Genomic DNA, 14,154 nt, shown 5'->3' on the forward strand with positions numbered 1-14,154 from the left:
AAAGTAGTTCTTGGAACCACTGACACAGTTAAGCATTTCTGTGGGAGACTGGAATGTTACAGGCTTCTCCAAACCCGTGTTCTAGAAACGGGTCCTCTTAACTACACCAGAGTCCTTAATAATCAAAAGTGTCACCATGCAGGGATTTGATTAGGGCTGCTGTCTAGAGTCCAAATCTGGGTCTTCCCTGGGCCCAGTGGCAGGCAATCTGAACACAGGTTGAGTCATTTAGACGTTTGTAGAGTGGGAATAAGAGCTTGTCTCTTTTCTAAATAAACAGATTTTGAAAAGGAGTGTAATGTTAGCTTGTTGCTCTCCACCCATATTTTAAGGGTTTTTTTAGTGCAGGACCATCACGTAGACAGACTTAATCATCTTGTCACCTTATTTTCTAACATAACCTATAATGTTTCAATTAGCACCAAAATCTAAGAGGGTGGGCAGCTTTTCCACCCTTTCCAAATTGAAGAAACCTACTTTGGAGGAAGCAGGTGTGGGGGCATGCTAGGGGCCTGCGTCGAAGGAGGAGACGAAGTTCCCATGGCAACATCACAGTCTCCCATTTCTCAGGCATTTGTGCTGTAAAAGCAGAATTCCAGATGTGACACAGCATTGGAGACCCTCCTGCCTTCAGGAGCAGTGTTTGAAGTGGGTACAGCTAGGCACCCTGCTCCCTGTGTGGTCCTAAGGCTTTTTTTAGTAGCTAGGTTTCGAGCTGCACATTTCCTCTCAGCTTGAGCATGACGATCATGTTTATAGCTCTGACTTTTCCACCATTGTTTAACCACTGTTTTGCCTTCTCAGAAGAGACTATCTTGAGCTTCTAGAGTGAAGTCTTTGTTCTTCCACAGTTAAGTGAGAGTGAGCTACTAGCTGATTTGCTGGGTGGGTATTTCGGTGGCTGGTCACTTGCTTCTTCTCTGTACCTGGTGTTTACAGAAAGAGGTTAATCCTTTGTATCTTGACGTTCTCATTTCAGTGGGGGGAATGGTGGAAAGCAGAGGATAGGTCTGGCCCTCAGTCCCAGAGGCATCTTTTTTTTTTAAAGATTTATTTATTATGTATACAGTGTTCTGCCTGCATATATGCCTGCAGGCCAGAAGAGGGCGCCAGATCTCATTACAGATGGTTGTGAGCCACCATGTGGTTGCTGGGAATTAAACTCAGGACCTCTGGAAGAGCAGTCAGTGCTCTTAAGCTCTGAGCCATCTCTCCAGCCGCCCCCCCCCCCCCCCATGTTTTATAGCCTGCCTTTGATGTTTTTTCAGGACTGGAAAAATGCAACAATCTGTGTGTTTGTATCAGCTACAGAACATACAGCTCAAATCCTTAAGGAAGTTACTGGAGAAAGGACCTCCAAGGGCTTTGTGAAAATCAAGTAGGTAGTAGAGCACTGTTCTGGTTTAAAAAAAAGATGAATATTTTTATTTATGTGTATGTCTCTGTATGTTTATGCATACATGTACAGGTAGGTGCCCGAAGAGGCCAGAAGAGGGCACTGGATCCCCCGGAGCAAAGGCTCTTAACCACTGAGTCATCTTTCCAGCTTCTTGTTTTTATTTATTATCATTATTTTTTGTTTTTCTGAGACAGGCTCTTCCTTTACAGGCTTGGAACTCACTGTATGTCCTAGACTGGCCTTGACTGAGTGGCAATCCTCAGTCTCCCAAGAACTGAGATTATAGGCGGGAACCATCATGGCTGGCCTCCTGTGTGTCATCTGTGTATCTGTGTTCTTGTGCACACATGGATGTGTTGATAGCACTGGACTTTAACAAGTTCAGCATCAGAGCAATAAGAAAATCATGAAGTGAGTAAGGGATTGTAAAACAAATCCCACAGAGGCTGCCATTACTCAGGTACTTACTACCTGCGCATCAGCTGGTGGAAACCTGCCAAGGGTTGTCTTCAGGGAATGGGCTGGTGGGGGGGGGGGGGTGCAGGTGGGGATAGTGAGGTGAGATCTGGATGGAAATGAGACTTCAGTTTGATAAGAGGGACAAATGGTAATTGACTTGTCTTGGTTCCACGCTAGAGCTCAGAAATAATTGTCCCTTCGGCTTTCCACTGGGGAGCGTGAAATTGGGAACATGTGTGTCCTGATCAGCAGCACGTTGGGGATGAATCCTGATTACGGCTGTGGTCTGGTGTGCAGACCACACTGTGGGCTAGTGATTTCCTACCTCCCCAAGTAAATCTCTTTAATTAACTTAAGATCTCCGGGTCTTTGGGGGCTGATGGAATAATAGCTTGGAGCTGTGTGTACCTTCCCTCTTCAAGCCGGACTGCTGGCATCCCTCGTTTCTGAAACTGGTTGGGTCTGTGGAGGGTGAGAGACTAGCTCCTAGGAATGTGGAGAGAATGCATCTTGAGCAGATCCAGGCGTGGGCTGGCTTTCTGATTCATTTTCCTTGTGTGTTGGACTCACTAGCATTCTCTTTAGCTTACATCACCTGGGGCTTCTCTGCCTTTGCTAGCTTGCTTGCTTGCTAGCTTGCTTGCTTCCTTCCTTCCTTCCGTTAAAGGTTTGCATTGAAGTGAGTGGGATCTGGCTTTGTCTATACAGCCATTTGAACCAGTGCAGTCACATGACCGTGGGTGCGAGGCCCCCTCTGTTGGTGGTGTCCATTTGTCCGTCCCTGGCCTCACAGTTCCCTGAGAACTTCCGCTCTCATTTTATCACTCTGGAAACCCAAGATGGAGATGATGCCGTGGGCAGTAAAGAGCAGGAGTTGGCCTTCGTTCCCAGGAGTTGCTAGGTGTGCCTGGTTTTTATTTTTGTTTTGTTTTTTCCTGGGCTCCAACTGGCCCAGAGCAGGATTGCAGAGGTGGCAGGCAGGTCAGGGCAAGGTGGCAGAAGATATTGACCAGTAAATAAAGGAATATGTTCTGCTGATACTCATGGTGGGAACTCCATCTCTGAAAATTGCACAGGCTGCCATGGAAAAAGAGAGGGAGGTCAGCACACCCCACCCCACCCCACCCAAAAATCACAAAGACAAAACCAACAACAAAACCCCATCTCATAACTATCTCATACTCCTGGCTTGGCACACAGTCAACCCTTGATAGATAGGTTTTCTGCCCAAATAAATAAGTGCATGACTAAGCCAAAAAATATGACATACACAAACCTCAGTTGGTGTTCTATGGTGATTTATGGGCCATTCCCAGAGCTGGTCAACAGCTTTGTAAACTGCTCTCTGTAGGAAACAGTCCTGGGCTTTTAGCTACTATACCATTTTGATATTTAATGAGCTGAGAATTAAAGGTGCTTGTTTGTTGCGTGTTATTCAAAAACCTATAAATGCCAATGCCGTGGCCTCAGGGTGCTACATTCTTAGTTAATTAACCACCCCCACTTGCTACACTAACGGGGAGCTTAGTTCCAAAGGGAACTAAGAAGCCAGGCCCCCAAGCTCTGCCGTGAAATTTCCTTTGGTTGGTGTACTAGAAGGCGGAAGCAGCAAATGAGTACTTGATGGAGAAAACATCTTCTGCCCAGGAAGAAGGGGGTGGGGAGATACTTCTTCAGTGCTCTGGAGGAATACAATTCAAGATGGAAAAATCCTATATCACGGTCTAGCCATACATATGTCAAGAAGCGAAGGCCTGGACATACAATGGTCCCATGGCGCAGGATCCCTCCCCAACATGGTGCTACCATGGCCAATTTCCAGAGGTTGTCACATTAGTCAAAGCTATCCAAAGACAATGCTGTCCCAGCGCAGCATTTTGGGTCCATCGTTGGTGGTTTAACTGCCATTTAGAGCAGATGTCCTTTAAGGAAGGTTGTGCTGTATGACACTGCCCTTTCCAAAAGAAAGCAGGCCGAACGGTGAGGCCCAGGCAGGAGTGCATTCAAGGGGCTTGTCTAACGTGCCTGAAGCCCCCCTGGGTTTGATCCCTAGTGCTTATCACCTGGGTGTGGTGACACTGCCTGTCATTCCAGCACTCAGGAAGTAGAGGCAAGAGGATTAGTTCAAAGTCATCTTACACTAAATAGAGTTTGAGGTCTGCCAAGGATAGTGACCCTGTCTCAGAAAAAATAAACAAACAAACAAACACCTTGACCCAGGCATGGTGGTGCACAGCTCTAATTTCAGCAGAGGCAGCAGGCAGGTGCTCTGTGTGCCAGCCTGGTTTCTATAGCCAGTTCAAGGCCAGACAAGATCGAAACAAACAAACAAAAATACAAGAATGCTTGCATTCAGGTCAGCTAAGGAACTTTCAGAAAGCTGGTAACTAATAACATTCAGTGAACAGACGACACAGTACAGGCCTGGAGTAAAAATGTAAGAGCATCCATCCAAAAGAAGTGAGATAGGGTCTTTTGCTTGTTTGATTTTAGAACCCCCCCCTTCTTTTTAAAAGCACCCCCATCGCAGCCCCACATTGTAATCCCAGCACTGGGGAGGCAAAGGCAGGGAGGGCAGAGTGTGAGAGCAGCGTCTGATTTCCTGTCTCCCTCGCCACCTCTTGCCACCTGTCTGCAGCCCAGATCTCTGTTTTGATTAAGGCCTGAGTTTTCTCAGGAAGCCTTGCGTGGGCTTTTCTGAGTTATATGTCTCTGACGCAGCGCTGAACACTGAGTGTGTCTTCTGAGTCCCACACTGGTCCTTTCCAAGGGCGTTTGTTCTTGTCCTCTGTAGCTCAGGGAAGTTCAGAAACCCACCCAAGGTCACACAGGGAGAGGATGGTGACTGGAATATGTGTCTGGTAAGCCTAAACTCCAGTCTCTTAACTCCAGATGAGCCCCAAGTAAACCCACAGAAGCCCACCTCAGGACGGCAGGATCCCAGGCCCAGCTCTGAGGGACCAGCGTTTCCTGTCTGCAGCCAGGTGAGGGAGCAACGCTGATTAGTTGTGGGCACAGGAGGTGCAACCTGACTGCATTGGCACATGCTCTGTGTGTGTGTGTGTTACGTTGTGGTTGAAACATGCATGTGTTAGGTATCAGACCCAGGACAAATGGCTAAGTAAGGTGCCTATTTAACATATCAAAGTGGACCTGGCTGCCTGGCCACCCCAGCATCCCTCAGTCTCTACCTGTTACAGGGTATGGCCGGCGGGCCTCGTCCCCTACCCTGAACTCTCCAGCCTTTTCCCCAGCTTCCTTTCCTGTATAGTCCAGCCATTTTGGTTACCTAGCCTTTTCTCCCCTGGCTCTCTCCTGTCCTCACAGGGCCTGGTTCAGGGTCACGATCACTCTAGACTCTCCCAGATGCCCCTGCCTCTGGCTATGCTTCCCTTCCTCTCTACAGTGAACTTTATCTTCCACCATACCTAGGAGCAGCCATGTCCTTCCTGACTTTTTTGTTTCTGGTTTTGGGTTTTTGTTTTGTTCCTTTCCCCATTCAGCATGCATTAGCTTTCAGTTGCTGCTCTGAAAACTACCTTGAACTTCATGGCATGAGATAACACAGGATTCTTGTCCCATAGTTCTGGAGGTCAGAACGATGAAATGAGTGTTAGTTATTTGGCGCTAGAAACACGTCCCGAACACAACAAGACCACCAAAGAGTTTTATTAAAGAGGATAGAGGTGACAGGCCTGGGTAAAACACACGTGGGGAGAGAGAGACAGAGAGAGACTGAGAGCCTCGCGCAAGATGGCGCCGGCTTTTTAAAGGTTGGGCCGCGCATGCGTACAGGGACTCCTGTGGGTACTCCACGCATGCGTGTAGATTACATGGCTGCGCGCGCGCTTTACGCAACCACGTAAGGCCACAGAGTCCCGGTCCCGCGAGATGTCTGACCCGGAGATGGCTATTCTACACCGGAAATAGTTAGGCGGTCCACCGGGCAAGCCCAACCGTGTAATTGTCTATCAATGAGTCTCAAGCTACTGAAGTCACCGTGTTGGCAGCCCTGGCTCTTTCCGGATGCTGCAGGGGAGAATCGTTCCTTGCCTGGCCCAACCTCTAGAGGCTGCACACATTCTTTGGCTCAGTAGCTCCTTCCTCTTCTGTCTTCAAGTGCGTGAATCATTCTCTAGTCAGCCAGTCTCCCTCTGTCTGTCTTCCCTCTACCACCACATCTCTTTTTCTCTGGCACCAACTGTAACATGAATTCTAAAATGTCTTATTAATAAAAAACAAAAAACAAAACAAAACAAAAAACCCGGAGCCTGATAGTGGGGGAGCCTGATAATGGGGTAAATGCTGAAAGATCAGAGAGACAAAGGAACAAGTCACTGCCATGTCTTAACCTCTAGGACTCCTCAGCCTGAAAAAGCCTCTAGTTCCTGGCTCCTCACACCTTATATACCTTTCTCTGCCCAGCTTTCTGGGATTAAAGGCGTGTGTGTGCTTCCCAAGCATTGGGATTAGAGGCATGTGTCACCACTGCCTGGCTCTGGTTCTCTCCTAGACTGAGTCAGTCTCATGTAGTGCAGGGTGGCTTTGACCTCACAGAGATCCATAGTTGGATCTCTGCCTCCAGAGTGCTAGGATTAAAGGTGTGTGCCACCACTGCCTGGCCTCTATGTTTAATCTAGTGGCTTGTTCTGTTCTCTGATCTTCAGGCAGATTTTATTAGGGCACACAATGTATCACCACATCCAACCCTTCATGGTCTTTCTTCCAAGAATCTTTTCAGTAACCCACCAGGATAGCTCAGAACACTGCCCCCATTTCAGCATCCTTGAACTCAATTGCATTTACATAAACCCTCCCACTAGATGTAAAATAAGCCACAGGTTCTAGGGCTTGGATGTGAGCATGTTTAAGAGGCTTTCATTTCTGTCTGCCATGAAATATAATGGAAAAAACTGTTTTGTTAGCTAGCCTGGGCACAGTATTTCTAAGGTGGTTGCTGTGGATCCTGGAGCATCTAAAAACATTTTGGGGCATGAGTAAGGACAGCCTGGTGGAGGATCTCCTGCTCACATGGGAGAAACTTACAGGAGCAGTCAAGGACTTTGAAGTACAATCAAGAACTGGGCCCCAGGGAGATAGGTGTCTTTTATTTATGAGCTTTGTGGCTAGACTTGGATAGTTCCAGGGTTTAGGAGCTCCAGTTGTCTGTGGAATTAAAATCTCCATTTCACATTTATAACCACACTAGTGGACCTGTAGGGACTAAGGAGACTGTGCTACTCTCCAGGTAGACTGATGTGTCAGGAGCATGTGTTAAGGACTGTTGGGTAGCACCTGCGCTACCACCACCCATTCACCATGTCTGAGAGGGGCTGTGGATTGAAAAACTGAGACAAGAGACAGCAGGTCATTCGTGCCAGCAGGATGCCAAATGCCGTTTATTGAAGAAGGGAGGAAACCTTAAATACAGGCTTACAGCGCAATGGAGGAACCCTGGAGGGTAGAAGTTCGCTACTGAATGTTCTACATTCTTGCATCTAAGCTGTTAATGCCCAAATGCAGGATACACAGACAAGGAACTTCCCTTAAGCATTCAGGAGGGTGGAGACCGGCAGGGAATCAGCATAGGGAGGACATCTGGTCAAGGTCAGCAAGCAGGGTGGCAGTTACCCAACTTGGGAGTTCCAGGGCCCCACAAAGGACCAGACTAGATAAATCAGCCAGCCTGCGGGGAGCAAGACCTGGGTGATGGGAAGGGATTCATTCAGAATTCTGTGGATACAGCAGTGCCTGGGCTGCTAAGGGGGTGGAGGGTGGGGGGGTATTTGTTGGGGGAACTAGGCAGTTAAGGGCCACACCAAGAATAGTATAGAGGGGTAGAGAGCCAGTGAAGGACTGGGAGCATGGGAGTGAAGGGAGGTAGATGATGGACATGTTTGCACCTGGCCTTTATGTTCAGAGCCTCTGGAAGTCAAGGTCTTGGTCTGATGCTCACCCTGAGGGCTTAGGACAAGTGGAAATCATCAGTGGGTAATGGGTGGGCACCTCACCGAAGTCTCAATGTCTTTGAAGCCTGCTCACCTTGATAGAGAATTACATGTCCACACGGTTGGGTTTGCCTGGCGGACCGCCTAACTATTTCTGGTTCAGAATAGCCATCTCCAGGTCAGACATCTCACGGGACTGGGACTCTGTGGCTTTACGTGGTTGCGTGAAGCGCGCACAGCCATGTAATCTACTCGCATGCGTGGAGTACCCACAGGAGTTCCTGTACGCATGCGCGGCCCAACCTTTAAAAAGCTGGTGCCATCTTGCATGATGCCCCTCCCCCCCATCTCATCACCCACGTGTGTTTCACACAGGCCTGTCACCTCTGTCCTCTTTAATAAAACTCTTCTGTCATCTTGTCGTGTTCGGGACGTGTTCCTAGCACCGCTTAAAAACTAACACACCTAAGCTTCCTTGGGTAGCTCCTCACATATCAAAAACCTTGTTTGAATGGATTTAGGTTCTTGTGTGCACAACACAGCAGCACGCACAACTCATTGTCTTGGGCTCTTTCTTACCAGGCATTAGCCATTGCAAGGGCCGAGAAATGTTTGTTACAAGCATGTCTCAGTAGAAATTTAAGGGAGCAAACAAGCAGAAGGTAGAGGGGAGCAGTGACAGAGGACAAGCCAAGCAAGTTCCACAAGTCGTGCAGATTGACCACTAGATAGAGCCTCTTGACACCTGCTCTTAAATGGAGTGTTTTTCCTTGTTGAAAAATTCTTCTGTGTGGACCTGTGGTCTTCTTCAAACTCCCTGCCTGAAGGAAGCTGCTATGCACATTCTTTAAAACAAAACAAAACCATTCAGCTAGTTGAGGAGACTCAGCCCCAGTGGAGGGGAGTGGTATCCCTTGGTTGCCAGCTAAGGACACTGATCCTGGCCTGTCCACTGGTTTCCTCTCCTGATGCCGCTGTTTTCTTCAGCATTATGGCACTTGCCAGCCTCTCCTCGGCTTTGTGGACATGTTGTACACGGTCTTCCTACCGGTCCTTCATCCTTACCCAGGTGCTGCCTTGCCGCAGTACCCTGCGGCTCTCTGCTTTACTTTATAGCCACATAGGCTTTCTTTGTTATCTAAACAGGGAGTGCTTGGGGGCCAGGGATTTGCAGTTTATCTGTGTCTAGTCTTCTCTGAAAGGATGAGCACCAGGCAGCTTCATGAAGTGGGTTCATGATTGTTAAACATACTACGGCACCTAAAATAATGTCTGGCTCATCATGGAACGTGAGTTTATGTCCTGGGGCCGTGTAAGGGGGAGGAATGGTGTAGTTGGCAGTTCTGAACATTCCTAAAGGCTTGTGGGAATTGGATTTGCCCTCTTCCTGGTTGTTGCTTGGGTCTCTGCCTTCTGGAAGTCAGGCAGCTTTTATCTGTATAGACTGTATACTAAGGGTGACAAATGATGGTAATATTTCACTTTCCAAAGTTTCATACCAAGAGAGGAGTTCCAGAGTCTCACAGTATGCAAAGAAGAAAGGCTTGGAAAAGGAAGCTGGAGAAGAAAGGGGAGCCTGAAGGGCTGCTGGGTACACCTAGTTGATTGAGGTTTTGTGTTATTGCTTATTGGTTGCTTTGGTGTATCTGTGCCTGCCTGCCTCTTTCTACACAGCTGTGATTTTCTGTGTCTATCTGAGCTCAGGGATATGGTTTCAGTGGGCGTGCCTGGCTTCAGGATAAGCAGCGTGAACATGCCTGTAGCATATGGAAGTCATGGGGTTGTGGCCTGAAATCCTGGGCTCCATCAGAATCGTTCTCCATATTGTGTCTCAGCGTAACAATTGCCCATTAAACACCAGGCTGCTAGCATATGGTTTTCCCCAACATCCTCCTCCTTAAGTGGAAACATTAGCCGTGTGGTTAAAATAGTTTCCCATCATTTAGTACTTCAGAATTAACATTTTTGAGAATTCCCCAATTAATAGTGAATGGCACATTTGCAGATTACTAAAGAAGTATTTGAACAGAATCAGTAGATCTGGGCTGGCTGAGCTGGAGCAACCCTTTCTTAGGAGGATCAGCTTTGGGGTTAGGAAGAGGCAGGGTTAATGGGAGGCTCTGGTGCTCCGTCTGTGGCTGCTGTAATTGGAGTGGGAAGTCTGGTGGAGCTGTTACCCTACTATTAAGGCTGCAGATGGCTAATGGCCACATCACCAAGAGTTAAGAGTTCGAAGTTCTAAAGTCTTTTATTTTTTTTAATGACCCACCCCATGTATTCCCAGCACAGGTATGGAGGCAGTGAAGAATTTTCTCATTAAAAGTAATGGCTTATTCCCACATTCATTTCCAGTCTTGGAATGAGAACTGGTTTCCGTAGACTTGAGGAATTGCCTATCTGTCTTGCCTTACCAGAGCTTTTGGCTGAGGCTGTCTGGTAGGCGAGTTTTATAACCAATCAGAGGGTCCAACTGGAAGGGCTCCATCTGGCAGCCCTGGTCTCTATCCTAATTTTACTGCTAATGAATTATTTAACCCCTAAACATAGACCAGACTGTTGCTGTTGTCTTAGGGGAAAGAGCTCCCCAGCAGGTAGGAGGAATCCCTTGGAATGGAGGGTGTTGGGAGTGGGGGGAGTCATGGAACAGCGCAAGGAGTGGGAGCTGACCTATAGGACTGGTGAGACCCCGGGCCTCTGCAGTGCTCTGTCCATTTAGATGCTGGGAAAGTAAACTGGCTTCACTCTGCATCATGTTTTCATTTTCCCACAGGGAGTGGGGCCGGCCAGCAGAAACAGCGGGCTGCACAACGTCACCTTCAGATATGACAGTAAGTAACCAGCCTGACCGCAGAGAAGGCAGGCAATTTCTTTCAGAAATCCAAAGCTCAAGCACTTGTACTTCATCAAGGACACTGCAGATCCTGGGGTAGAGGAGTTTTCTGAACCTGTCTGGGTTTGTCAACAGTTTTAAAGCAGCCCAGTCTCCATTTAGCCACCGAAGTGTTTGGGAGCTTGAACAGGTCTGGTGTCTTCCATGCTTTTCAGAAAGTTCTGGGTGAAGACCTGCCCTCAGGACATAGTCTTGTCTTTTTTTTTTTTTTTTTTTAAGATTTATTTATTATTTTTTAATGTATGACTGCAGGCCAGAAGAGGGCACCAGATTTCATTACAGATGGTTGTGAGCCACCATGTGGGTGCTGGGAATTGAACTCAGGACCTCTGGAAGAGCAGCCAGTGCTCGTAACCTCTGAGCCATCTCTCCAGCCCCATAGTCTTATCTTTTAAGAGCAAACACAGATGTCAGTAGGTCCCACCAGGGGATGAAGGAGTGAATTCACCCAAGTGTAGACCTCGAGGCAAGGATGGAGACTGGCAAACTGGGCAGCCTGTCTGATCCGAAGAGGCCACCAGCTTTCTACTTCCAGCTCATTGTGTTCTTATGGAATGCCCACTGGGTGTAGCCAGATGTGGTTTCTAAGAATAGCCAGAATTTCTAAGAATAAACACTCCACCCCTGTAAATATTTTCAGTATTGGCCTTTATTTAAGACACCACCCCCCACCAATACTGAGCGGGCCAACCAGATCTGTGTCTCAGGGTGGCCCAGGGATCTCTCGTTGGCCATCTCTGACTTGAGCCTCATGAGGTACCATGTTCAGTTCCCCATCTGTCCGTGTGAAGTGTAGAAAGTGACTTACCATCTCCACATTCAATTGTGTCTCTCCTCAGCATCAGTTTGAGACCTCACTGAGGTGGTACTTACATAGTCTCCCTTGATGGACGTTTTGTTGAACTTCCCTGACTGAATTGTTGTCTAAGGACAAGATGACTTTTCTTCTGATTAAACATTTATAATCCATTATAGGCAGTCCTCCTTCCTAAGAAGGTTAGATGGAGCGATGAGCATTTTCACCACATCCATGCTAATATATATATAAACATGCTAAAGGGTTGTGACTCCTGGCCATTGGCTCTTGATTTCTCATTCATCTCTTGGAGAAGGTTATGAACCAGACGCTTTGATCATTTGAAGGATCATCAATGGAATAATTCTCTGTACTCTGACCAAGCTAGGATTTTTGAGGTCAGGAATACAGTGTGACAATTTTTTTAAAAAAGATTTATTTATTCATTTATTATACAGTGTTCTGTTTGCATGTATGCCTGCAGGCCAGAAGAGGGCAGCAGATCTCATTACAGATGGTTGTGAGCCACCATGTGGTTGCTGGGAATTGAACTCAGGACCTCTGGAAGAACAGCCAGTGTTCTTAACCTCTGAGCCATCTCTCCAGCCCCACAGTGTGACAATTTTAAGACAGGCATATCTTTTTCAAATTTACATCCACAGATGGTGGCTTGAATATTTTAAGTTACCCAGAAAGGCTTACACATGACAAGCAGGCACTTCTTGTCAGTGGTGTGCATGTTTTGGGTAAATGCCATCATGAGAATGAAAGATTTGCAAGCCTGTGAGACTTGATTCAGCTAAGTGCGGATGGTTGCTCTTTGAGTTAGATAGTTGATTTCTAATCTTTGATCTTGGCCCTGGCGGATCCTATATTAGAATCAAGGGCTCATTTACAAACATTTGTCTGTGATTTAATATGGATTTTTATGGCAAAAATTCTATGCCTGTAAAACTTAAAATGTCTTATGGTTATCTTTTTGTTTTTGCTCTTTTGTGCTTTTGAGACAGGGTCTCATGTAGCCGAGGCTGACCGTGAACTCTTGATTTTCCTGCTTCAATCTCCAGAGTGCTGGGTTTATAAGCATTTGCTATGATTCCCTGATTTGTTGGATTAAACTTTTGCCTGTCTGCCTGTTTCCTAGGCATTACTTCCTTCTTAATTCTTCATCATTTAATTAGAATTTAATTCACAGTTCATACTGGCTCCCAAAATATTGGAAGCTCAGCTAATTTTTTTGGCAAAATCTCATTTAGGCAGAAAGTCTTATTGTAATTGTACTCCAAAACTTTAGACCAACTGTCTTAGTTAGACTTTCTATTGCCGTGAAGAGACACCATGGCAACTCTTATAAAGGGAAACATTTAATTGGGGGTGGCTTACAGTTTCAGAGGTTTATATTGTCATGGCAGGGTGCCTGGCAGCCTGGTGCCGGAGAAGGAGCTAACAGTTCTACATCTTGACCCGAAGGCAGCAGGGGGCAGTCTGCCACACTGGCATGGCTTGAGTGTAGGAGACCTCAAAGCCACCCCCACAATGACACTTCCTCCAACAAGGCCACACCTCCTAATAGTGTCACTCCCTATGGGCCATACCTATTCAAACCACACCAGCTAATAATTGGATGTAGGCCATGTTTTAAAAAACTATATCCTGTGTTTTCCATCAAAAAAGATGCTTATCTCTTCTATAATGAACTTATCACTCAGTCGACTAATGACTAGTTCTGTTTAAAATAGCTAAAAAATGCTGGGTGGTGGTGATGCACATCTTTAATCCTAGCACTTGGGAGGCAGAGGCAGGCAGATCTCGGTGAGTTTGAAGCCAGCCAGGTCTACAGAGCAAGTTCCAGGACAGCCAGGACTGTTATACATAGAAACCCTGTCTTTTAAGTTAAGAACCAATTACCAAGCTTTCACCAAAACTACTAAAATATAAAAATCTTATTTGCTATCCTATGTCATTTGATGTAGGAAAGAAAGGAAATGTTTTGCCATTAACTCGTAGCTGAATTTTCAAGTCTCTCGGCTTCTTTTGGCCCTGCATTAAGTTTTAGTACATTTTCTTGATTCTTACACTTTCTACTTGCATGCCTGTATTTATAAAAACCCTTATTGTCAATTTTGGCATTAGGAATGAGGAAAGATAAAACCCCAATAGCTAGCTATTGTTCATGCATCTTTCCATGCCTCAGGAAGCAGGTTTCTTTCTTATTACAGACCTCAGTAAATGAAGATACTGGGACTTTACAAGTGTGATAAGATCTTGTCCTTGTTTTGTTTTGTTTTTTTTTTTAATACTTAAGATTTTTGCAGGCTGAATACTTTGAACTCAGAGCTTATGCCAATAGCAAGAGCAGCTAGAGTCTGGGCACCCCACACCCCCCCCACACACACACACAACGTTCTCCCTGAGGCTGCTTGTCATCATCATTCTGCCCTGGACAGGTCATTGGTGGGTTCCAAGCCACCTAGCTGCTCTTCCTGGTCCCATTTTTCTAATGTGTGGAATCTGGGTGTTGAACTAGTTTTTCACCCCCCCCCCCATTCTATTCCATAGTCCCTCTGTACTCGGTGAGCATGCATTGTTTCCATGTCCCCTCTGTACTCGGTGAGCATGCATTGTTTCCATGTTCCCTCTGTACTCGGTGAGCATGCATTGT

The 14,154-nt window shown here is 46.6% G+C and overlaps 1 protein-coding gene across 4 annotated transcripts in view; it reads left to right on the forward strand.

Moving 5' to 3' along the window:
• The window catches only part of Il17rd (interleukin 17 receptor D), a 70,736-nt gene that overhangs the window by 32,487 nt on the left and 24,095 nt on the right, over positions 1 to 14,154 (forward strand). For 3 of the 4 annotated variants that reach the window (XM_036199381.1, XM_036199382.1, XM_036199383.1), the window contains exon 2: positions 10,577 to 10,634. In XM_036199381.1, coding sequence (XP_036055274.1) covers positions 10,577 to 10,634 — 58 coding nt within the window. Of the gene's footprint in view, positions 1 to 4,816; positions 4,843 to 10,576; positions 10,635 to 14,154 lie in introns of those variants that run through there. The other variant, XM_036199384.1, reaches the window with a different exon arrangement.

Source organism: Onychomys torridus, chromosome 9, assembly GCF_903995425.1.
Source record: "Onychomys torridus chromosome 9, mOncTor1.1, whole genome shotgun sequence".
NCBI classification, from domain to species: Eukaryota; Metazoa; Chordata; class Mammalia; order Rodentia; family Cricetidae; genus Onychomys; species Onychomys torridus.